Source organism: Paramisgurnus dabryanus, chromosome 11, assembly GCF_030506205.2.
Source record: "Paramisgurnus dabryanus chromosome 11, PD_genome_1.1, whole genome shotgun sequence".
Classification (NCBI taxonomy): Eukaryota; Metazoa; Chordata; class Actinopteri; order Cypriniformes; family Cobitidae; genus Paramisgurnus; species Paramisgurnus dabryanus.
The window spans coordinates 3,509,090-3,536,564 of NC_133347.1; the positions used below are offsets into that span (position 1 = coordinate 3,509,090).

The 27,475-nt window shown below is 37.7% G+C and overlaps 1 protein-coding gene across 1 annotated transcript in view; it reads right to left on the minus strand.

Moving 5' to 3' along the window:
- grm6a (glutamate receptor, metabotropic 6a) overlaps positions 1 to 25,976 on the minus strand; it is a 70,549-nt gene extending 44,573 nt beyond the window's left edge. Inside the window, exons 1-2 of the mRNA XM_065248140.2 lie at positions 25,696 to 25,976; positions 8,133 to 8,729 (exon numbers count right to left, since the gene is read on the minus strand). Of these exons, the coding sequence (XP_065104212.1) occupies positions 8,133 to 8,684 (552 nt within the window). The 5' untranslated portion in view covers positions 8,685 to 8,729; positions 25,696 to 25,976. The remainder of the gene's footprint in view (positions 1 to 8,132; positions 8,730 to 25,695) is intronic.
- Positions 25,977 to 27,475: the final 1,499 nt, after the last annotated feature.

The following is a 27,475-nucleotide window of genomic DNA, read 5'->3' on the forward strand; positions in this document are numbered from 1 at the left end:
AAAGGCTGTGCATAGAGGAACAACAAAAATGTACGCTATGTAGGGCTGCATAACGATTAATCGCAACTAATTGTTTCCAGAATAAGTTTTTGTTTACATCATAAATGTGTGTGTACTGTGTTTAATAACAAAGTAAGGGATAATGTAGAGGCAGCCGGTAGTTATTGGGAAATAAGCCCCGACAGTGTGATCAGGACCCGACGCGAAGCGGAGGGTCTTTAATGTATCACACTGAAGGGGCTTATTTCTCAATAACTACCGGCTGCCTCTACATTATCCCGCTTATTACACGGCTACTTGTCACATAAGAAAAAAAACTGGACATGAATATGAATTTGAAACATTTTATTGGCATATTTGTTTTAAATTAACATTTTTATCCTTCCGCGAAACTTTGCACAGATGCATAAAATGATCGTAATACCTTATTAAGATCCTCTGCTTAATACTTTTCTGTCTCCATTTTTTTCTCTTTAACCAGTTTTTGAGAAGTTTTAATGTCCATTCTGTATTTTTTTGTGTGTTGGCTTCGTAGCTGTCATGCTCTATTTTGTCAAGTTCAGTCGTTCAGTCGTTGTTCGTTGTTCTATCCACTGTTTAAATGTTTTGTTTTTTCCGTAGATGTTAAAATGAATGTCAAACTTTTTCCTTCTTAATTGTGGTTGTCCAGTGTTTGTCACAAGATGGCGCCAAACAGTAATCTTTGTTGGCGCGGAGGAATTTAAAACATACAAGTAGTACCGGCTATGCATTATTACTTTAGAGCGGTTATTATTTGAAAAGAACGAACCTGCAAATGTCTCAACTGACCAATCAGAATCAAGCATTCCAGAGAGCCGTGTAATAAGTATACATAAACACACACACACATGCATGCATAATTTTAAGAAATAAAAATATGTATATATTAAGTATTAATATATAAGATAAATTATATATAAATATTAGGGCTGAGCAAATCTTTTTTCTGTGGTTGATTCAAAACCGATTCTCACATGCCACAAATTGTTTTTTTCCAATTGTATTTCCGCAAACATTGAACGTAAGATTATCGTTTATCTAATTACTAGTTTTAGTTATTTTTGGATAAATTGAGACACAGCCTTAAATAGTCATCAAACGTCTAAAATGATTTTTATTTTCTGATAGGTGTACTGATATAAATGATGCGTGTCCATCCACTTGTGCATCTGAGATTTTGGTTTGGGTTTTAAAACATGCAGGAATTAGAAAATAAAGTGTTGGACTTGCTTGATGTTAAAAAAATTAATAAGAGAGATAAAGTTCAGGACCTGATTGATGTTTAAAGAGTTACTGAGAGCGACAAGATTCAAAAACGTTTGACAGATCTGAAGCACGTGACACTGATATATGCATAAAGATTTACAGTTTTAAAAATATCTGTTTTGACAGGAATAAATGCAGATATAATCTGTTATGTCAAAAATATCTGATGTGTAAGATTATATAGATCCTTGCATTACAGTCTATCTTAAAGCCGTCTGTCTCAATGTCAATTAAACAATAAAAGAAAGAAAAAAGTTGAACATATATAGATATTACTTTTGAATATGTGTGTGCCAAATCTATTAATTTTAACAATGATTTTAAGGTATAGATGTAGTGATTGTGTTTCTTAACCCTAAAATGTATTTAACTCGATTTTTCTCAAAATTAACTTTGCTGACTCTTTCACTAATATTAAACATTTATTTGCATAAAGAATCCATATTTGTCCATGCCCATGTTGATTCCAGTATTTAAAAAATGTATAAGTGTTAAATTAAGGTGGATATAGAACAGATAAAAATGTTGCGATTGAGTTAACAATCATGCGATTAATCTAGATTAAACATTTTAATCGATTGACAGCCCAAATATAAACAAGTACATTTTTCTTAAATATATACATGCATGTGTGTGTGTGTTTATTCATAATTATTATACATAGTACACACACATATATGATGTAAACAAAAACTTTTATTCTGCATACGATTAGTTGTGATTAATTGTTATGCATTATGTTTTTTAACCTTAAACCGCGTAAACATATTGCATTATAACAAATACACAAAATAATGTTCTTTTAGCAACGTCATATGATTTTGTACTTAAAGGTAGGGTAACACATTTTGAAAAATGCTAACGGTAGCCGCCTAGCAATGAAAACCCGATCCCACCCTCAAGTCAAATCGCTCTCCAAAGTCACGCTTCTTTCATAACACATGAACACGCACAGATCAGACGGTCACGTCTCATGTCTCATTCACCAGTGAGAAAACTTTGCAGTACAAAGTGAATAACATTTCCAAAATAACCAACATAAACAACTGGTTTACATCAGAATTAGTTTAAGCACACGTTCGATTGTGTAGACGTAGTAACTATATCGTTATGCTAATCCGGAAAACGAACACAAATTTCATAAGCAACACAACGTTTCATCAAAGTAGAATATCTGAATCCATCTCAATACAAACATATCGCGTACCTACCTTACCAAAATAAACAGTGCAACGACCCTTTCAGACCCTTTGCCTCCTGCAGCTGTTTTCATCTCGCGGTAAAGCAGTAAAGTTACAGATGTTAATTTGGGTTTTTGCTCTTGTTGATCCAGGCAGTTTTTGCTGTTGTTGTTATAAAAGATGCATTTAGTTTTGTTGCTCCTGTGTAGGTTGTCAATTCAGCAGAAAAGTTTGCTGTTCTCTCTGTTTACAGACAGAGCGCACGTGAACGCGCCGATGACGTATCTGCGTGGACTCGCTGGGCGGTGGGAATTCAAATTACGCTTACGTATGAGGGACATAAAAGGAAACGTCCGTTCGGACCGAAATCTATGATTTGTTGAAAATTTTTTGGTCCTACGCCTTTCACAGATGACATAAATTTTTACAAATACATTTAAACAACTTAACACAGTGATTGCTATCAGAATGTGAGGAGACTTTTAACCAGCATAACTAAAAATGTTTCAGGATCAAATCTGTTACCCTACCTTTAATATACTAAAAATGTATCTTTAGTACTTCTTAAGATGTTCTTAAGATTATCTAACTTCACTGTGCTATTTTGAGACACCATGAATATGAACTAAAATGCACTTTTAACATACTATCTCTGTATTAAAAAATGTAATTAGTTAATACTTGTATTAAACTTGAACTCAGCTTTCATACAAAGATGGGTTCAAGTTTACTACAAGTGGTAATAAATTTTTAAAACACATTTTAGTTCATATTTATGGTGTCTCAAAATAGCACAGTGAAGTACACTTAAATGATCTTATAAGAACATCTTAAGAAGTACTAAAGAAGAATTTTTTGTATATTAAGTACAAAATTAGTGCGCGAACATAAAGCACTTTAAGTACACTATGGAAGTATACTACAGTACTTTTTCACCATGGGTTAAAGAAATATTGCTTTCAATTTCTGTCTTTTACAAAATTCTTATGGTTCATAAACATTTGGTTTGTCAAAGCTAAATTATTAAGACCAATTAATCTTCAAAGCTTATATTCACATCTAGACTAAATAATGCACAAAACCTGTGCCAGCAGAACTCACACAGCAATGCGACATTTAATAAAGCTTTTCATTGGATTGTATAGTAGACCCATCTCACTTTCTGTCTTGTTCCATTAGAGAAGAACCAAAAAAAGCTTTATTAGTCTGTCACTCGGTCGACTCTCATAAAATCAATTTCCCATTTCACCTTATAAACAAGATAAAAAAAACTTTATGTGTGCTCAAAACAATATGGTTGCCTCTCATTCCTCTCCAAACGTATGTAGGAAGGATTCAAGACTTTGAGGAACCTGATGATATGAGCCCTTTCAATGAGTTTACACTCCAGAGAAAATCACAGCATTTGTTACACAGATTGCTTATTTTTCATATAATCTCTCCAATGCCAGCGAGCCTTGCATTCTTAGACAGAAAAGTTCAATACTGAGCTGCAAGCTGAAGACACCAAATATCGGCCATTTGGGAGGAACTTACTTCCTAATCCTCTTTTTCAAAACTCCCCCTCTTTTGTTTGCTAAAAATGAAATGTTTGACCATTTTTGGGAGGGTTAAGGGTAGAATTCTGGTCAAGCGTCTTCTTGGCATCTCTTTGCTTTTGTTTAAGCCACAAAAAACTGAATACATATGTTTGCTCGCTAATCTCCATGCAAACTGAGCTAGATCCATCAACAATGGTGCTCGCCAATGTTTCAGATAAGCAAAACAGTTTGAGTCACAGTTTCCTTTATGCATATGCAAGACTTACTTTCAAAACGTTAAATGAAATGTTTAGCACATATAATTGCACTGAAATGGGTTCTGGGGTCAGTTTGATTCAGGATTATTATTTAGTTTAAAATTTAGCACAAAAAACTTGTCCACAGACATTTAAGTGTAATTAGCTCAATGTAAATTTAGTGCAATAAAACGAAATTTAATAGCGGGGGGTTTCAAAGCTCTACATGTTTGGATGAGGATCATTTAAAGTGATTACTTCTTATGAATTTAATGATATGATGATAGTTATTCCCCACCATGCCACACATCATTGAAGATGAAACGTTTTCAGCAAAACGTGGAGCTTTGTACTGCCAGCCCATGCAATGTTCATTTGGCCATTCTCAAAGCCTTCATATTAAAATTGAACACCATTGTTAGTTGAATGTAAAAGGTAGTTTATTCAAAATAAAATTACTGTCACGATTTACTAACCCTAATGTTGCTAAAAACCCAAAGTACTTTCTTCTGTGAATCACAACAAAATAACCTGACTCCTATTTAGTCAAGATATTAAAAAATTACCTTTTGTGCTTCACAGCAAAAAAGTTTGGGAAAAAAACGGCGAGTAAACAGCAGCATCACTGTCTGCACAATCTACTACCACAGCTTTCATTTCAACACTTAAACTTTGGTATAACACCTCACAAAATGAAAACAGAGAGCTTTAGGGAATACAAATCTGTCTAAATGCTTGCTGGATTTAAGACAAAGCTAAAGTAATTTTCAAAGGCCTACAGGACAGAAGAGAGCCAGAGGCTGACAACATGATTAGTCGCTCTCTTTAAATCCTTATTGTCAATTAACTGTGGGTCCTGGCCCACGGGCATCAAGATCCTGTCAAGCATCCATTTCAAAGCAGTTTGGCAAACACACAATTAAAGGAACAGTTCACCCAAAATTGCAACGTTTGTCATCATTTCGCTGTGGTTATTTTCCTTTCAAAAGCAGATCGGTCACAACAGCCACCAGCACCGAAAGGTCACATAAAAAGCAATGCCGTCTGACATCAATAAAGTCGGACCTCGGTGGTGCATCAAGGTGGCATTTTAAGGTGAGAGATTCGACAACTTAAATGTGACAACCCACTCTGTGAAAACCCACCCAAGTTTTTTTTATTGTGTAACTGTTTACAATTCTACATGGTGTAAAGAACATTCTGTGAAAATATAATCTTGATATCTGTAATATTGACCGAGTAACATCATTCATCAAAGATTGAAATTAAACAGGATCAAAATTCTTAAAAGGTGAAAGAGTATCCTTTAGTTGTATAAAATAAAATGCCGGGAGTGAGTCAATTATGAAAAAAAAATTAATTTTGGGGTGAACCGTTCCTTTAGAAAAAAAAAACTTGTGACCCTATGAAGAAAATTTGAGTAAATAAAACCATGCAATGCCATCATTTGTTAGTCCTCTAACAACATTTCTGTCAAACAAATATCATTCTAGAGGTTACATTTACATTTAAGCATTGAGCAGATTAAAGTTAAACTTAAAAGTAGTTTGATGTTGTAATCCTAAAGTCTGTACACCTGATGTGTCAGAGTTCGAGAAATATGCATAAATATAAAAAAGCCTGAGTCCACCAATGCAAGATGTGTGTAATGTAGCCCTATTGTTTTTCCATTGCACATCATTGTTATGATTAAATGTTTCACTCACACAAATGATAAATGATTCGCTGTATTTTTCCATACTGCCATGTCTATGAGGTCATTTTATTAATTCCAGATGTTCATTTCTGCCTATATGCCACGTATACAGAACATATGTTTTTGTTTAAAGACCCCACTCTGACACTCTTTAAAAGCACCTGTAACGCTTAAACTGATTTTGCCAAGTGGTTGATGTCCTCAGGGTATCATATTATGTTTACCCAAGGACAACATTTTTCTAAATAAAACCTAAACTCACCCCAAACCCTAACCATAACCAAACCCTAAAATCAGAGGGACATGATAAGTGAAAAGCAAATGTCTAGAAACACCTAATCCTGGTTGTAAGCTTAAACTTAAAACAAACTGTAAACTTATTTCTGAAATCTGATTGGTTGATTGAAATGTTGCCCAGGGTCAACATATTGTTGCCCTGAGGACATCAACCACGTGGTAAAATCAGGAGAGCCCCCCTGCTTTGTAACCCCACAATAAAGTCAGCATTAAAGGAGACATATCATGAAAATCAGACTTTTTCAAGGTTTAAAGGTGCAGTGTGCAAAAGGATTGCTTGACAAAATCCAAAATAATATACAAAAATATGGTGTATAAAGACCTTTCATAATGAACCGTTATGTGTTTATTACCTTAGAATGAGACGTTTTATATAGGGTCCCCTTACATGGAAGTCGCCATTTTGTGCCGCCATGTTTCTACAGAAGCCCTTAATGGACAAACTTTTTTACTAAGTTGTCTCCGACGATGACATGCTTGTCCGGTGGCGGCTACCATAGCTTCTCTATGTGTTTCAAAAGCGAGAGGTGAGCAGTGGACTGAGCCGTTGGTTGCAATTCGCAACGTCACCACTAGATGCCGCTAAAATTTACACACTGCACCTTTAAGAGCTATAACTGGGTCTAACCTAGAAAATGTGAAAAAGATCAACGCAGTAACTTCGTTTTAGTAAACTATTCTGCAAGTATGTGAAAAAATAGGTTATTGAAATTTGGCTCCCCTTGTGATGTCAGAAGGGGATAATACCACACCTTAATCTACAACCACACCACTGCCATTTAGTGCAGAGACGTACATGAAACTGGCACATTTATGCTCACACCTACAAAGTGGCAATTTTAACACGCTTTAATAAATGATCTAGATGGTATTTTGAGCTAGAACTTCACATATGTACTCTGGGAACACCAAAGATTTATTTAACATCTTTAAAAATGTCTTGTGAAATGTCCCCTTTAAGCAACAAGTCAGTGTGCTTGTCTTCTCCCAGGATCCTGCATGTAATCTCTGATGCTCCGGTCAATTTAACATAATGGTGATATGGATTTATTCTAACAATCATAAGCTGTTATTTTATTAGAAAATTAGTTTTTATGATTTGTTTTGTATTTGGTTTGGTTTGCCTCCTCAATAAAGACAGCTGCACTCGAGCTGGCATGGACTTTAAAACCTGATGATCCATGTTATCCCAGCATGATCTGAGAATCTTCCAGAGCATCTCATGTGTTTCACTGGAAGCAATCTGAAAGGAAATCTGTCCCAAATCTGCTTGTTTTATATAGTCGAAAGAGTGCAGGATTGTTTATTATATTTCTTATATGTGACCCTGTCGGTAAAAACCCAGCTAAAGTCCTTTATTGTGATTTATTGAAACTTATCCTACATAATGTAAAGAACATTCAGTAAAATATAATCTTTAGAGCTTATGTTAACAATTGAAATTAATGTAAAATCTATCTTCGATGCTCCAAATCTCATTATTAGGTTTTCAAACATAAACCTGGATTTCACAGATATGCTCACATTTTATTACAACCTTGTTTTGTAGTTTTTCAAAAAAAAACAAAAAAACATAAATACAACGTAATTGTATTTCAAATTATGTTTGAATGTCAGATTTGGATGTTCAAACCTCACTATATTAACTTACTTAAAGGCGGAGTCCACGATGTTTGAAAAACGGTTTGGAAAAGGAGACGGGCCGACTACCAAAACACACTTATAGCCAATCAAATCAAATCAAATGCCGGGTTGCGTATGTGTGGGGCGGGTCTATCAACAGAAGGTCCAGATTCTATTGGGGTAGGGGCGTGTTTGTTTAGGCGATTTCAAATATCAACACTGGCTTTCAAACATCATGGACTCCGCCTTTAAGTTTACTATGAAATCTCACCTCAAATAATCGCAGCACATTGGCCACCATGATAGACACCGAACTGGCTGACGCCCCTATCACACCCACCACTCGCTCGGGCTTGCGTATGATTGGTTGTTCCCCGTTGGAGCATCGTATATCAGATGTGTCTTTCTGAATAAGCGCTTGGACAAACGTAAGAGACTGCTCAAGAGCGTAAGTGTCTCTGGAACACGTGTCAAGAATCCGGGCCCCTAGCGTAATGTTGGGTAGCAGGTCCGGGTCGCTGTTGATCTGGTCCAATGCGTACAGCATGGCCTCCATACGATGGATTCCTTTTTCCTTCTTTATTTCCCCGCACGGGACCCCGGCGGGACCCCTGGAATGAACCGGAAACAGACCGCCCAGCGTGATGTCCCCAAGGAGTTTGATAGAATGCGGGTGCGTGTGCTGGTGGGCCCAGGAACACGAGCTCAGCCACGCCCACATCATCCACAGGAGGTGTGGCCATGTACTAGAATGACAGCTGCTTAAGCCTAAACTCCAGATCATCCCGATGGGACCGTCCAACATTAGCGCGTGTAAGGTCATAATGGTGAGGACTCCAAAACTCGAGGGTTTGACTACCTGAGCAACCTGTTAAGAGATAAAAATAATAATATTGTGAGCTGTGCAATGAAAAATAGTAATTCAATCTCTAATTATTTCACGTAGCAGACAACATTTCAACACATCTAATCATAAATACTTTGTGTCGCTTGTGCTATAAACATGAATAACAGTCCCTGCAGAATTTTGCAAATCAAGCAAACGCTGCGAAATTTGCAGTTTTTTAAAACTTGCCTCGGATTTGCAGCACCATTTGACCCAAGATGCGCTAAATGACGTCGTTTGAACGAACGGTTGAAACAACAAAACTGTCCAACACTGAACTCACGAGACATCACTGTCAGCACAATCAGTCACTCACAGCTGGCTCAGAAATGAGAATGTAAATGTGTTTAAAATGATTTGCCCTTATAATAGTCTAAACAAAAAAAAAACTGATGCTTACTATGTTAACTTTATGATGAATAAATAATTTACCAGGTCTTCCCAAGAAGGATTTTATCCTACAAAGCAGTAAAAGCCATGGTAAAAAGAGCAAGAAATGATGACAGCAGATTGGCAGGTAATAACTGTCTCTGATAAATGCATGGTGCGAAGGAGGATGTAAAATACTTTTTAACCTGTGTGTACATTGAGCACAGACGGGGATGTTTGGGGCCAGATTTCATTTTAATTATGATATATTTGTATTTTTTTAATATACAAACCAATTTATTTTATTTGGATGAATTTGTCTGTCTTTTATTAGATTTACCAATGGTTATAATTTCTATTTGTGCAGGTCAATTTTAAACAATTAGTAAAATTAAACTGCTAGCAAAAACTTGAGAGAATTAGGTGTGGTCGGGGGGCGCGGCTGCAAATGTGGCCCCTCCCCTAACAGGGGAAACTCCAAACTTTTGGTAAAACTTGACAGACCTGCCACTTAATTGGGAGAGAAAAATGACGGACTGTGTTCGGTCCACCATTGGTGTCGATTCACTTAGAGTCAAAATATGGCAAGTTTAAATGACGTTATTTAATCTATCTGTATTGCAATGGATGGACGTTTCTCAAACGGAAGGCTGCATCCTCCGGAGGTCGCATATGCAAGCTGCATCTGTCATCAAGCCTGGTTTATTTCTATAAACCGATAATTACACTAGCAAGTCATAAGTATATTACAACAGCTTACGACTAACTAATTATAATAGTAAACTTTATAATTGTTATTTTTCTGAAATAAGACAACAAATGCCTACAACCACCGAAGGATGCAGCCTTTCGTTTTTTAGAAACGACCAATATTAATTAAAGTAAGTTTACGTCAGATAAGAACGAGACAAAACTGCAGTTATACCAACATCATAAACCAATCGATTTAAAAATCAAAAATATATTTGGAAATAAATGACTTCTATGAATGAATAAAAAATAAAAAAATTCGGCGAAGCCCGCACTGCTGCAGGCTCCACCCATTTTAGCAACCCAGAAGTCCTTGTGAAAGAGCAATCAGACGACGGATGGGACTTTAGTTTAGTTTAGTTAATGGCACTGCACTTTGCCAGTTTTAAGACATGGGACAGTCTTGCGCACGAACTTCCGGTTACGTGCACGTGCTCTTGAGTGGCCAAGACCGCAAATGTGGGTATTTATTTGGAAGCAGCCTGTGTCAGCGCCAACACTCACGGTCTGTGTTAAAGGCGGGGTGCACGATCTCAGAAAGCCAATGTTGACATTTTAAATCACCTAAACAAACACGCCCCAACCCCAATAGAATCTGGACCTTCTTTTGATAGACCTGCTCCACACATACGCAACCCAGACAACAATTCCAGTTAGTAGACACGCCCCTTTCTGCTGATTGGCTACAAGTGTGTTTTGGTACTCAGCCCGACTCCCTTTTCCAAAGTGTTTTTCAAAAATCCTGCACCCCACCTTTAAGCATAATTTATTTCCATGGATCTGACTGGATGGGCAAGCTGTCAATCTTAGTCAATCCGCCCATGTGTAAAGTGACTACTTCTTAGAACGCGACCGATATATCGGCAGGCCGATATTAGCCATTTTCCAAACTATCGGTATCGGTATTCATAATGGCCGATAAATGAATATAAAAAACGGATGAACCAGCCTTCATTAGATTTCCTCACTGTTGGTGTTTTTGACAAAGCGCTCTGAACCAGTAGCTGCTGGTGGGGTCCAGATTTAGGCTTCTAGCCACTGCTAGTCGAGTCAAGTGATCAGCAATTTATATTTTGCTGTTGTTGTTATTTATCAGAACTTAACAGAATTTGTCTCCAGTCCTGTTCAAAGTTATTTTTATGAACCAAGTCTTTTAAAACTGGTAACTTTGATTTGGTTGTTGTTGTTTTTGTTCAAAGGCCTTTACGTTTCATATCTTAAGTTTGTATTTTTATACATTTTATTTATCAGAACTTTAATATATTTTGATGTTCCTCTTTTCTGTTGTGACAATATAAAGAATCAAGTTTCTTTTTAAAATGCATTATCATATTATTTTAGTTAAAACTCATAAATACTGTAACTACAAATAACTAATGTAAGCGAAATCTGTTAATGTTTTGTTGCGCGTTTCTGAAAAAAAAAATCGGCCGATATATCGGAATATCAGATTTTAAAACCAACAAACATTTGTATCGGTATCGGCCTTTAAAATCCTTTATCGGCCAGGCTCTACGTACCTCTCTCTCTCTCTACGTGCCTGTGTCAGAGAGAGAGAGAGAGAGAGAGAGAGAGAGAGAGAGAGATTTCCTAACTGTGGGTTCACACCAGCGTCAAATTTGTGTCTACCGTGTCTAGTTTGCCGCTTGAACATTTTGAGTTTACTCGCTTCATTCGCAAGTGAAAGCCGTGCATGAAATTCCTGTCATCGAGACATTCACGTGGAAATTCGCGTCATAGGAGGGGCTTATGCGACTCCGCTCGCTTCCTGTAATCAGGTCACAACTACAGCAAGTTCCTCATTGGTTAACGCGGCATGTTTTTCCGCCAAAGTTCAAATTTTTCAACTTGCGCGTTTGCCACGGCAACGCTCAATTTGTGCCATTCGCGTCTCTAGTTTTTGCAAATGGCGCAAATTGAGCGTTGTCGTGGCAAACACGCGAGTTGAGGCGGATTCGTTTCTACTGCGAAGCGCTAAACGCCTCATTCGCACCTCCACATTGACTTATCATTGAAATCACTCGCACCTGACGCCACAACTGAATAAATAACTAAACTTTACAATAATAATTGTTAGTTTGCCTGTAGTTAATTTGATGGATTTTCTTAAGATAATGCAATGTTTATTGAATTTCAGTGCATTTTTTTTTCCTAAATAAAACTTTGAGGTTTACTATTATACATTGTTAAATGAAATAAAGAGACTCAGAAAGGTAATAAAAATGTGTACTGAATGTTGTCTGTGGTATACCCTTGAGTCATAGAAAGTAATTAAATGTTTTTACAGGTGTAGTAGTTTGAAAGAAGAATCCTGTGCTTGCCAATTCAAGTCATTTTTGTAGCTTTCCACAAAAAAATCCCCACAATTTTTATTGAAAAATTTATATAAAGCTGCTGCAAAATCAGTGTGGTGACTGGAATAAAACCATAAACAATATGAAGACAGACCTGAGCCACATCTAGGGACCGATATTTCTTGGTAGTGAAGAAAGGTTCTTAAAATTTTAAAAAGGTAAAAAAAAATATATCTTTAAAACTTCCTAAATTGTACTTTGTGGAACCAAAAAGGATTTCCTTTTTTGCACTGTTGTAAAAAACCTTTTGTAGCCGAGTGTACAGTGTGGGCACCCTAAACGCTCACGACCGTGACTCTAAGATGTTTGACGAAACAATATGAGTCATTTCTTAGACTATACTTTAATAAAATCACGCTGCACTGTGTACAGTGGATCAGAGGAGTGCATTGGGTTGGCGTGTGGTGAAGCTCCACAAACATCATCGGCTCTGATGTACAGTGACTGTAAGAGCATCTGTGGAACAAGAAAGGGTTCAAAGGTCAAAAGAAAGACTGGACTCGTTCAGAGAGACAAAAAATATAAAAATACAGTGTATGTCCAGTAGCTCAAACTCAAATGGAAGGAAAGTGATACTGAGGCTACATAAAATGATGTAGTACTGTAGGACAATACAATCATTCATGATGATTCTGATGGTTTCTACCACAGCACAAAGTATGAATTGTGTTTGATAACATTCTGCGGTAGATATATAATGACATTTTAAACAGCTAGGGAATAAAATTGCAGTCAGTGTCTTGCTAGGGCTAATTTTTAGGTGTCACTGTATATTTCAAATACATGTATTTATTATATTAATAATAAAACTACAGGTTGATTTGGACAAAGAAATGTTTCAACGTTATGTGTAAGAATAACATCTTTATTATACCTCTTCACAGAGTATGCACAAAATAGCATATGGGTGAATATATAAATGCAAGTACATTTTGTGTCCAAAGTCTCTCTCTCTCTCTCTCTCTCTCTCTCTCTCTCTCTCTCTCTCTCTCTCTCTCTCTCTCTCTCTCTCTCTCTCTCTCTCTCTCTCTCTCTCTCTCTCTAATTTATTATATATATATGTGTGTGTGAAATGTGTATAATAATTATGTATATATAAATATGCACACGTGCATAAAAAATTGACGAAAGAATATATATTTATATATCAAGTATTTATATTTAAATAAAATATAAATTATACATAAATATACAAATGTATATACACACATAAACATTTCTTAAATATATACATGCATGCATGTAAGTTATTATACACAGTTCACACACATACACTCACCTAAAGGATTATTAGGAACACCTGTTAAGTTTCTCATTAATGCAATTATCTAATCAACCAATCACATGGCAGTTGCTTCAATGCATTTAGGGGTGTGGTTCTGGTCAAGACAATCTCCTGAACTCCAAACTGAATGTCAGAATGGGAAAGAAAGGTGATTTAAGCAATTTTGAGCGTGGCATGGTTTTTGGTGGAGTATTTCACAATCTGCTCAGTTACTGGGATTTTCACGCACAACCATTTCTAGGGTTTACTAAGAATGGTTTGAAAAGGGAAAAACATCCAGTATGCAGCAGTCCTGTGGGCGAAAATGCCTTGTTGATGCTAGAGGTCAGAGGAGAATGAGCCGACTGATTCAAGCTGATAGAAGAGCAACTTTGACTGAAATAACCACTCGTTACAACCGAGGTATGCAGCAAAGCATTTGTGAAGCCACAACACGCACAACCTTAAGGCGGATGGGCTACAACAGCAGAAGACCCCACCGGGTACCACTCATCTCTACTACAAATAGGAAAAAGAGACTACAATTTGCACAAGCTCACCAAAATTGGACAATTGAAGACTGGAAAAATGTTGCTTGGTCTGATGAGTCTCAATTTCTGTTGAGAAATTCAGATGGTTGAGTCAGAATTTGGCGTAAACAGAATGAGAACATGGATCCATCATGCCTTGTTACCACTGTGCAGGCTGGTGGTGGTGGTGTCATGGTGTGGGGGATGTTTTCTTGGCACAGTTTAGGCCCCTTAGTGCCAATTGGGAATCATTTAAATGCCACGGCCTACCTGAGCATTGTTTCTGACCATGTCCATCCCTTTATGACCACCATTTACCCATCCTCTGATGGCTACTTCCAGCAGGATAATGCACCATGTCACAAAGCTTGAATAATTTCAAATTGGTTTCTTGAACATGACAATGAGTTCACTGTACTAAAATGGCCCCCACAGTCACCAGATCTCAACCCAATAGAGCATCTTTGGTATGTGGTGGAACGGGAGCTTTGTGCCCTGGATGTGCATCCCACAAATCTCCATCAACTGCAAGATGCTATCCTATCAATATGGGCCAACATTTCTAAATAATGCTTTCAGCACCTTGTTGAATCAATGCCACATAGAATTCAGGCAGTTCTGAAGGCGAAAGAGGGTTCAAACACAGTATTAGTATGGTGTTCCTAATAATCCTTTAGGTGAGTGTATATGATGTAAATAAAAACTTTTATTCTGCTATAGATTAATCACGATTAATCGGTGTGCATCCCTACTAGTCTTGATAAATAATAGTAAGATAAAATGACTTGTAAATCTTTAAGTTAATTCAACTAAAGATTATAAGGCAATAAATATTTTTTTACAGTGCATGACAATAAGAACCAAAATATTGAAATACTAAAATATATAATTATTTGAAAAAGCAGAAATATCCAAAATGCAATCACCCATACGCAAGAGTTAGCAAAAATTATAATTCAAATGCGAACACACACAGCCATGATTTATGTATGAGAAAGTAGAAAAAAATCATTGAGGTTGCATTTGACAGCTTTCAAAAACTCTTAGTACCACGTATTAGATTTGGGCCAAAATTTAGCAGCACCTGATGTGACCGTAACATCTTTACAGCTTTTCGCTGCAGTTCCCTTCGTGTTCGCTCACAACTCCTAATCTACTCAGAGACAGGTGTACACCTGCAACTTCAGATATCGAACCAAGCATTTCTTACTCTACGTGAGGCCTTGATTAGATTTAAAGTGGGAACTGCTTATTGAATTTGCTTTGAATAACCCGATCACATCCCAAACCGGTCACATTCTGCCTGCCAAATGGTTTTGAATTCCCCTTTCCTTTGAATTGATTCGGGAAAAACAAATCTGATTAAATACTGAATGCAGAGAAATAAGTCCCTCATGCAGTTATAAACAATACTTCCCTTTATGACGTGCGTGAGCCGGATATGTGTGAATGCGAGTTCAATAAAGTGCCACTGCCTCTTCCGAAATTAAAAGACATATTTAATATTGCAAAATAATTGTTTTGGAAGAGGATTCATCTCTTCATGACGTGTAATTTGATTTTGTGTTGGCAGAGACAGAATGCTGAACGGTAATTGAAGGAGACAAGCTCTCCCCAGCACTCTCTCTGGTAAATATCATTTGCACGGTGATAAAACATCATTTGAAGCTGTTAAACATAATGGGCTGTTTTAATAATGCGTGGTGGCATTCTCTCTTCTCAGTGATCACAGCAGGCAAAGGGCTGCGTGTCAGACAAAGGCTGTATGTGCAACAATGTGATGGTCAAAGCAAACATCGTGCCTCTTAAATACACCCTAATTACCAGGCCACCTCCTAATTGTAGTCGATCATTTTATCCCTTAAAATGCATTATAATAGCACATGTAAAAGTTTAATTCCTGTGATAATCATTTCTATGCCTTTAAATGGCTTGAATGTAACTCTACACCCTTGCTTTATTTAGTATACACTAATCTATGATTAATCAAATTAGTCCCCACTCCCCAGCTCTACTCAATCACAGGAGCTCAGATCATAAATATAAATATGCATATTAGTCCATGCCTCCACTCACCTCAGACCATAATTATATATGTGTACATAGATGCTACTACTGCGAACTACTGATCCACTCGTTTAAGACTTATTTTCACAAAAATGTCACGATTGTCATGCACATCTTGTCAGTAAAGGTTCCTTGATTAGTAATAAATCGCCATTAGCTGTTTTTAGATGGAGCGGCATTTACCACACAGAGTCGTAGTTCACTGACAAGCGGGGAAATATCGCATTCATAATCGCGGATGAATCGCCTGCAATTATGCGATATTTCCCCGCTTAACAGTGAACTACGCAGCTGATGGCAATTTAGCCTACTACTAATCAAGGAACCAGATATACTTATGAGATGTGCGTAACAATCGCATTCAATTAATCGTGCAGCCCTACTTTTGTCATTTCATTTTGATTTCAGGGTTCCCACACCTTAGTTAACTTCAAATTCAAGGACCAGGTCAAATACTCTCAAATTCAAGAACTAAATGTGGGGACATATTTCAAGTGAGAGCAAGGTTACATTGTGTTACCTTTTAAGATACATTGTTACAGTTCACTTTCGAGGGAACACTCGCGCTGGGTCACTGGGGTGAATAATGGAAAGTAAAAGACGAACCCAAACGCAAAGATGTACAAAAATATAACTATGAATTTATTTACACCAAAATAACAGAAACACCCACGAGGGGGTAAAACAAGGAATAACAAAAACGCTGTGATGAAACACAAAGCAGAACACGAGAAACACTGGAACAGGTAACTGAGTACATAACACTGAGAAGTTACAACAACGCACGCACACCACACAGAGAACATGAGGGCATTATATAGACAACACATCAATGGGGAACAGGTGAACATAATTAATCACGTAAGACACAAGTACATAAGGGAGTGGGGTAAAAGTGACAAGACACTGGGAACACGTGTCACACATACAGGGCCGCCTTAACCTAATGTGAGGCCCTGGGGCTGAGAGGTTTTAGAGGCCCCCCATACCCTCAATTTATAGTCTCATTTAATAAAAAAAGTGTAATATCTAGGTAATCTACATCACAAAATGCATTAGTTTCATTCAATACATACAACAGTGAGTTTTCCCTCTTTGACCCAGAAAACACCATAATATCATTATTAACATATCTCTGAGCCCACTTGAGCATAAACACAAGACACTTTATTTAACAACCACACACAGCAACTTGTGGTGAAAATAAAACCAAAATGTGTGAGAGAATGTTTATAAGCTCTATGTTTATATAGTTTTTGGAATATACAAAATTGCAGAAAACTCCCACTCACTAACTAAATGCTAACCACAGTTTTAACAATATAAGAAGTAAAGTTAGTTTTAAAGTGAAAATGCATTAATGTTAACAAAAGAGAAGTCTTTATAGACAGAATCTTGTTAAATGCATTAATGATAACAAAAGATAAGTCTTTATAGACAGAATCTTGTTTGTTATTTATTTTGTAGGCTATTGAAGAAATAGTATGCATTGTATTTAGTGTTTATGCATACGCATGTAAAACGAACACGTATGAATATGCACAAAACAGACAGGGAACATACCTGTATATAAGATCTTTAGATAAGGAGATTATAAATATGAATGGTGCGATCAGGGGATGATCATTTGAGATGGTCTTGTCGCTCTTTTCTTTCTTAGACTTGCACCTTTACCGTTGCGTCTCTTTCTCGTCTTTCTAAACCAACAGATGTGTGTACTGTGAGCTAATGCCGCGTCAAACTACAGCGCTCCAGCTGCGCACGCGTCACTGATATAAACGCGAGTAAACTTAAACTTTATAACAACTAACAGCATTATGTGCGGGAACTCCTTTCTTTATTTGGCCGCACAGTTTCTTGCGCACGTTTAGAGAGACTTCTGCATGCCAGAAACTCAGCTCCACGAGCACAGAGAGAGCGAGCGCGCGCGCGAAAGAGAGAGAGAGACCTGCACCTCACTAGTGCTTATTATGAAATTTCCGAAATTACTCTTTCATTTGTTGATGGATTATTTCCCGTTTCTCTGTCACACTCAGTCTAACATGCAGGAATGCCAAGTTGACAACGCGCACTTAATTGCATTAGGCTACGCGGAAAATCCGTTACGTCTGATATTTTATTTCACGGTAAGTTACTACGGACCAATCAGCAGCCATGGAACGTGCATTTAAAGTGATTGACAGAAAACCTAACAAGTTACAAAACAATATGACATTTTCAGCTCATCATGAACGTGAACATGGGAGGCCCCTGAACTTGGGAGGCCCCTGGGCTTCAGCCCAGGTAAGCCCGTGCATTAAGGCGGCCTTGCACACATACATGATGTGAAAACACACGTGTTCCCACGTAAACACAATGCTGCCATAATCTTGCCCACTAACAACCGACCTGGATAATAACCAAGGTCAGGCAAGACCATGACAGCCACAAAACACTGGGAACATGTGGAAGCCACACAACTATATGCCTCCACATGCTCCCACACAGAACATAGTACTGTCATGGTCTTGCCAGATACACTCAGACCCGAGTCTAGTACAAAAGCTCTGGCAAGCCCATGACAGTACCCCCGTCTTCAATGACGGATACCAGACGTCATAAACACAAACAAACAAAGACATTAAACACGAGGAACGAGAGACTGCACAACAGAAGACAACCATGACAAAATAACAATAAATAACAATGGCAAACAAACATAAACGACAAACGGGTTGGGATGATTCAACAAAAATAATACATGATGAAGGGGTGGTGGGGCAAAAACAGGGGGAACAAAATGTCCAGGGTGCATAAAATGAGTCCCAAAGCTCTGTTGCCTTGATGAGGCATGACGTAGTCCGGGTTGCGCCTGCGGCTGCGCAGGCGGCTGACGTGTCCGCGGTTGTGCAGGCGGTTGCACCTGCGGGTGACGTGTCTCCGGCTGCACCGGCGGGTGACGTGTCTCCGGCTGCACCGGCGGGTGACGTGTCTCCGGCTGCACCGGCGGGTGACGTGTCTCCGGCTGCACCGGCGGGTGACGTGTCTCCGGCTGCACCGGCGGGTGACGTGTCTCCGGCTGCACCGGCGGGTGACGTGTCTCCGGCTGCACCGGCGGGTGACGTGTCTCCGGCTGCACCGGCGGGTGACGTGTCTCCGGCTGCACCGGCGGGTGACGTGACTCCGGCTGCACCGGCGGGTGACGTGTCTCCGGCTGCGAGGCTCTCCTTGTCCTCCTCCTCCTTCGTCCGGACACCGGGAGCTCTAAGAGGCCACTGGTCACTGGGGTTGTCTCTAGCGTCGGGGAGACGGGAGTCGACCTCCCCATCCTGATGGCCCCGGTCATGATACCCCTCACGCTGGACTGGGTCTGGCGGAGTCCAGCAGATCCAGTATGTGTCCGCCTGGCGTTGGTTTCGGGTCCGCATACGAGTGGGTCATAAAACTCGTAACCCGACTCGTATGCGGGACGGGAACCTCTTCCCCGAATGGCCAGGCGGCTACCAGCAAACATCCTCGCTGGGTTCCGTTTTGGTGCGTGCGTTATGTCACGGTGTGTTAACACCGAATAATGGAAAGTAAAAGACGAACCCAAACGCAAAGATGTACAAAAATATAACTATGAATTTATTTACACCAAAATAACAGAAACACCCACGAGGGGGTAAAACAAGGAATAACAAAAACGCTGTGATGAAACACAAAGCAGAACACGAGAAACACTGGAACAGGTAACTGAGTACATAACACTGAGAAGTTACAACAACGCACGCACACCACACAGAGAACACGAGGGCATTATATAGACAACACATCAATGGGGAACAGGTGAACATAATTAATCACGTAAGACACAAGTACATAAGGGAGTGGGGTAAAAGTGACAAGACACTGGGAACACGTGTCACACATACATGATGTGAAAACACACGTGTTCCCACGTAAACACAATGCTGCCATAATCTTGCCCACAAACAACCGACCTGGATAATAACCAAGGTCAGGCAAGACCATGACAGCCACAAAACACTGGGAACATGTGGAAGCCACACAACTATATGCCTCCACATGCTCCCACACAGAACATAGTACTGTCATGGTCTTGCCAGATACACTCAGACCCGAGTCTAGTACAAAAGCTCTGGCAAGCCCATGACACTTTGGGGACAGCAGCAGGCACTTATTTTGATAAGACACGTGATGCACATAGGATCACTTGATGTGCAGAACACATATTTTGAAAAAAGGAACCACACATATGACGGGCTACATACATGTTGTGACGAACTTGAAAATGAAATTTCTGTCATCATTTTCTCATCCCCATGTTGTTCTAAACCTGAATGAATTTTTTTTCTGATTGACACAAAAGGAGATATTTTGATGCATAAAGGTACGCACACAGATGATTATAACCATTGACTACCATAGTAGGAAAAACAACTATGATGGAATGCAATGGGTACCATTAACTGTGTGCTTACCATCATTTATCAAAATATCTTCTTCATCATTTATCAAAATACTTACATAATATGTGTTTTCCTACTATGGAAGTCAATGGTTAAAATCAGCTGTCTGCTTACCATCATTTTCTTTTGTGTTCATCAGAAAAAAAAGACAAAAAAAAGATATTTATTCAGGTTTAGAACAACATGAGGATGACAAAAGGATGACCGAATTTATATTTTTGGTAGAACTATCCCTTTAAAGGAGCGGTGAATCAAATACTCAATTTTTACTTGATAATTTGTTATATAAGAGGTCATCATACTTAAATGAACATCCTGCAAGTTTCAGAACTGGAAACGTCCGTGCTACTGAAATATAACAGTTTTTGGCACCAAGCCAGTAAAACAAGCCAGTGTGGAATTCGGAGAAGTATGACGTCAAAGTAGAATTGAAGCACCGCCCCATATCCAAATACAAGGACCACTGTTGTAGCCCCGCCCACAGCTTCGCGTGACACACGTGTGTCAACAATAAGTAAACATGTATTCAAAGATTGCCAAATTTAACCAAAATGACTTTTAAATACATTTTTTCTGAGAGACTTTTATTTTGACGCGGTGAACTGAAGAAACCATGGAAACGCATTTTCGGTTGTGGAAGAACGGTCTATGGGAAGAACACAGACGCTGGATAACGGAGTCTCAACATTAGTAATGCGTGGATAAAGTTTGCTTTTGAAGAAGTTCCAGCTCGTGTGGGGAGTGTTTGTTAACTTTTTGAACACGGATTCATTTGTAAAGAAGTCGATGCTGGATTTGCAGAGAGACTGTGATTAAAGCAACCCAGTATCACGAAATTGCGTGACTATTTCACGCATGGACCAGCGTGACAATGTCACGCTTTGCCGCGTTTGAGCGTGAGCATGTCACGCTTTCTGTTTGTGTCACTGTCACGTATTGGTTACTCAACTTTTTTGTCCTAATTTCTTACCATTGTCGCTTCGGTTTAGGGTTAGATTTACATAAAATGACACCCTTACCTAAACAAACTCTAACCCCAACGTCAGGTGACAATTGGTTAAAGTTTAGAAAATATAAAAGAATAAGTATTGTATCTTTTTTTTTTATAAACCAATACTTAAAGTGACAAATACTTAAAGTGACATATAACACAAGCACCAAATCTAACCCTAAACCGAAGCGACAATGGTTTGAAAATAGGACAAAAAAGTTGAGTAACCAATACGTGACAGTGACACAAACAGAAAAGCGTGACATGCTCACGCTCAAACGCGGCAAAGCGTGACATTGTCACGCTGGTCCATGCGTGAAATAGTCACGCATTTTCGTGATATAGGGTTGGATTTAAAACACACTAATATTGGATCTGACAGAAATGACACAGCAGTACACAGTAAGTTTATTTAAGTTACTGCGTTTCACTATTGCTTTGTTAGAACAGATCGCTTGATATGTCTGTTGTAACATCCGTGTCTAAACACGTATGTTTGACTGTTTTAATGTACAAATATACGGTAGAAATATACAGTGTTATTGATGAAGAAGGATTTATCCGCCGCAGTTTAGATTCTGATGCCCGCTTACTGTGTTGTATACGGTAATTTAGGTGAGTTGCGTTTGAAAGGTCCAACACTCAACAAAGCTTTTTTATCATATAACTGTGGTATGTAACATTACGTGTATCTAAGAGCAACCTCACAAGCACAAAAGAAATATACAAAGTTATTGATAAGGATTTATCAGCCGCAGTTTAGATTCTGATGCGCGCTTACTGTGTTGTATACGGTAATTTAGTCACGTCGAGTTTTGTTTCTACTTAAATATACGTATTGTCATTTATGTGTATCATCTTTAGCACCCAGAATCTTTTGTGGCTCAAACATATATGTGTTCGGCTGCTATTTTTACACATTAATGTTTTTAAAACATTTGCCCACATGTAATGAAGGTGAATGAAGCCGTCCAATCATAGCAGTGGGTGTTTACGTCCAGGTCTTCAATGCGGCCCGCCCCTTCAAATGAACCATTTCTCCAGACAGCCACTAATCCATGTTACAAAATAGCCTATTACTTATTGCTTTTGATGTTTTTGATTGTAAAAACCACGCGAACATCATAAGTAGACATCAGACAACAGTATAAAACAATAAAATCGATAAATTCACCGCCCCTTTAAGAAGGAAAAAAGTTAACGTGGGGTTTAGCGAATTCTGCCGTATTTCTGGATGGCGAGGCCAGAATTAAGCAGATTCGAAGCGAAGGTATTTGATGAACGTGCAGAGAGCATGCGGTCAACATCATTATCTCATTTTCAAAAGAGGTGGTGTTTAGCAGACTTTGCATGTGTTTTTTTTTAAATATAGCAGTGTTAAATTATGAATTTACACGTGGTTTGTCTTAAAGCATATTAAAAACACCACACAGATATAAACAACAATAAAAACTTGATTTTCACCCCAGGAGGACTTTAAACCATTTAAAGAAAAGCATAAAAGTCACTGACAAAAACATACCCAAATTAATGATAAAGCAGCATGAGTTATAAAGCATTAGAAAAACACTTTCAGAGTCATTTGCACATCAGAGACTGTTGTTCATATAACTAGCGTTAACACAGGCGATTACGCCGGACTGCAGATGATTTCTATTTCATCTCTCATAACGACTTTCTCCTCTTTCCCCTAAAAGTATGCAATTAAGTTAAGTATATGACTGTATTATGTAACCAAGAGCTCGAATTAAACTAGAAACCTAATTATTAGGATTGGCCACTGTAAAAAATGATTTCTTTTAAGCAATTTCTTTAATCCCTCTCCTATTATATTTTACACGTTGAACCAAAAATCCCCATTTCATTTTCGAGTCTGTGAACAGAGCCCTAATTTTTTTCATCAGCTAAAACTATTATTGCTCACTCGGGTGTCTGAGCTGGTGACAAATGGTGAGGTCATTCTCTGGATGGCACACTTATTCAATATAATGTGATCGCTCTTCGGAAATGAAAGTTGGGGTGTAATGGATAAGGCAACCAATCACTGGACTTTTAGACCTGAATCTTGCAGGCGATATCCATTGTGAGCCATCTGCAAAGAAGTTCAAGAGTAGGCTACTCGTTCTGAAATGATGGAGTACACGGGACAAAGTGACCCAACTGAAAGGATGTCAGATACAGAAACCGTACCTGGATTAAGATGGACCGCTCTGTTATAATGAGATCAGCAGTTCAGCTGTAAACTTTGCTAACTTTGCTTTTTGCTATAGACTGTCCATAACTGTTGCAACAGGTTTTGAAACCTCATCCATCTTGTCATTACCTGGATATAAGGTTGCATTTAAGGTATAATGTGAGAGCAAATCCCCCAAACAAGTAGGGATCTACAGCAAAATATCACTTTAAAATAAGGCTGTATTTGTTAACATTAGTAAATGTATTGACTAGCGCTGTCAAAAGATTAATCGCGATTAATCGCATACAACATAAAAGTTTGTGTTTGCATATTATATTTGTGTGTAAATATTATTTATATATAAATACACACATACATGGATAAATGTAAGAAAAATTACATTTAGATCTGTACATTATACATTTTATTCATGATACAAAATATACAACATATTTTATTTTATAATACAATATATATCAAAATCTAAATAAACATACATGTAAATGTTTTATAAAAACATGCATGTGTGTGTGTGTTTTTATAAACAAAATAATTGCAAACACACGTTTATTATGCAAAAACTTTTATTTTGTATGCAATTAATCGCAATTAATCATTTTAAAGCCCGAGTATTGACATTAAAGATTACTTAATGCTGAAAAACTATACTGATCATTGTTAGTTCATGGTAGTTAATGCATTGACTAATGTTAACAAATACAACCTTATTGTAAAATATCTCATGCAAGCCTAGCTCCATGCACTGCACTTGGTTTGAGTAAAAGGACGATCTTCACATAAACTGAAGATGCTTTTGTTGCTGAACACCATGTTGTTTAAAATTGCTGACATGTTTTCTATGGAGCATAAAGATGAGTAAAAAAAGGAAAAAAACTATTCATACAAAGTGATTACAGCTGTTAAACTTGAAAAAGGTTTGCAGCATAAAGAAAAAATATCCAGAAAAAAATATGCACATAATATTTTGCTTTTCTCCACACCAAACCTAAATGTAAACAGCAAGATTGGCTGTAAATTTTGGATGTAAAGACAGCTAACAGGTTTTTTACACTGAAGAAGAACTGATTTCCCATGAATCCTTGCTGATCTATCCAGCAGGGCACAAACATCATTAAAGAAAATCCACAAAGATTTGGATCCTTGACATCATCTAAGCAGACAAAGACAGCAGCTACAACACATTTCCAAACATTCCTGATGACATATGACATTGTTCACACGGAGTTATGTCTGTTAAACGATGGCTGTGTATGGAAGCATGACACGGCCGTCAGGGGGACACAGCCATCGCAATAATTCAAAGAGACACAGCAGACCTCATAGCGTGGTTTAAGACAGTAGGAATCCATCCTGAAGGACATGGAAAGCAGATCAAACTGTAGGAGCTTTAAGGCAAACTCACAAGGGTCCAATGGATGTCAAACCCTTACAAGTGGTGCTTAACAGGTTTGTGTTTCTGAACAGAAAGGTCTATGTCTACATTATGAAATAAGTCTACAAGATGTTTCTACACCTCTAAATGTTGCTTGATACAGAGTCATAAAATATATTGAAGCCTGAAGATGCATTGATGAAAGAGTTATGATGTTACCATAAAACAAAATGATGCACTATGGTACCATATCCAAAAACACATTAAATGGTTTTGTGTTGAGCAATCTGTATATTTTGCCTACTTTATCATCTCTTCCAAAAATAGTATAGTGGTGGTATGGTAGATTCTGTTGTACTTTGATATAAACTATTGTCAGTTTAATGTATCATTCAATTTGCATAACACTTAAAGGAATACCATGGTAGCCTACGTGTCCAAACATATTGCAATACAATGGTACTTTTAGTGCAGTACGCAGGTATGTAGTTTTACCGCGTGAACTTTTGTCGATAAAGCCTCAGTGTAAGTAAACGGCAGATGTGCAAAACACGTGAAACACAAAAAAGACATCACATACATCAATATTGTGTTATGTCTTACCTATTCATTGTGAGCTTGAACTTTCTCCAAAAGACGCGAAGTCCGCGGCGATATCCACAATTTCTCATCAAACCCTCGCTGTCACGACGAGTCATTTACACCTCTTGCAGGTTTTTGTCTTTTGTTTAGTTCAACTATTACCTGTTTAGATCACCTGTGAAAAAGATGCGCGAAACTCTTCTTCATCTTATTACATTGTTGCGACATTGTTACATTCAATCCTCTGTCTTTGCGCGCGCGCGCTCTGTGATTCATATTGAACACAATATTTCTGTGGCGCTTCTAATCTCTATCAAATCTCTTAAAAGCTCGGTTCCCCATCTCTCTCTCTCTCTCTCTCTCTCTCTCTCTCTCTCTCTCTCTCTTCGCACGCGCGCTCTCTCACTCCAATCAAGTTGTTACATGTATTGCACTTTTCACTTTGACCATCATTTTTTATTTTGTCTTTGGTATATTGTATTTTATTATATTTTGCAGTATTTTTGCAACAATGGCATGCCTATTATGTGGTAACACAGAATTTGGCCTTTAAAAATAATTGTGTTTCGATTATGTTAGATAGACATATTAAAAACATTAAGAATATTAACCTTTTATGGCTACAATTATTTTTTATACCTACATAACTGAAATCTCTGAGACCCCAAACAGAAAATGAGATTAAGATATTAACATTACAAATTAATATGCGTAATGTTTTAAATGATATGAAAGAGACAGATGGAAGGTCCATATCTAAAGAAAATTACACTGGCATGGGTCAAATATTTCTCAAAACATCTGACATACAAAAATCATTTCAAATCAAATAAGATCCATCTGGATGAATGCATGTATGTTTTCCAGAGGAGGGTAGGATCAATGAATCGTCTTCACCTTAACATTTGTCATTGTGTTCACGTGACGTCCCACCCTGTATGCCCACCTGGAGCAAAAAATAATATTTCATTCATTTTCCCAAGTTTGTTTAGCCAAAATGCTGAGTTGTTGTTTAGTTGGATGCACAATTGGAGACAAGCCTGTGACAGAGAATAGATTTGGTAACACTTTATTTTACGGTGTCTTTGTTACACATGCTACATGTAATTATTATAGCAAGGGTTAATTATGCATAGTTACATGCAACTAACCCTAAACCAAACCCTAATCCTTGTTTATGATTATTACTTAGTACTTAAATGTATAATTACACTGTAACAGTCCTGCCATAAAATAAAGTGTGATCAAAGATTTTAAGAAAGAGGATTGGGAATGTGTGTTACAAAATAAATGTGCTTAAAAGGTTCTTCACAACGATGCCGTAGAAGAACCATTTTTGGGTTTCTCAAAGAACCTTTCAGTCAAAAGTTAACTAAAGAACAATTTTTTTTAATGAACATTTTTCATTACAAAGAACCTTTTGTGAAACAGAAAGGTTATTCGGATATTTAAGGTTCTTTATGGAAACAAAGAGACAAAAATTGTCTAATTTATTAGACAGATTACTAACAATAATGACATAATAAAAAATATAGAATAAAATCTTTTTGAATCATATAAAGAAACTGTGCCAGTATTCTTTTGAGAGATAATGCAAACTCCAAAATGCAAAAATCCAAAATTGTATTTTTAGAGAAACAAGAAAACTGTGCAGGCTCTGAAGCCATTAAGGTCCCATTCACTGACAACAATTACATTATTTATAAGTCAAGTTTCTTTATTTGGACAGTTTGGTTAAACATTTAAAGAATAGCTCATCCAAAAATGAAAACTCTGTCTTCATTTAAGTAAGTATTTCAGA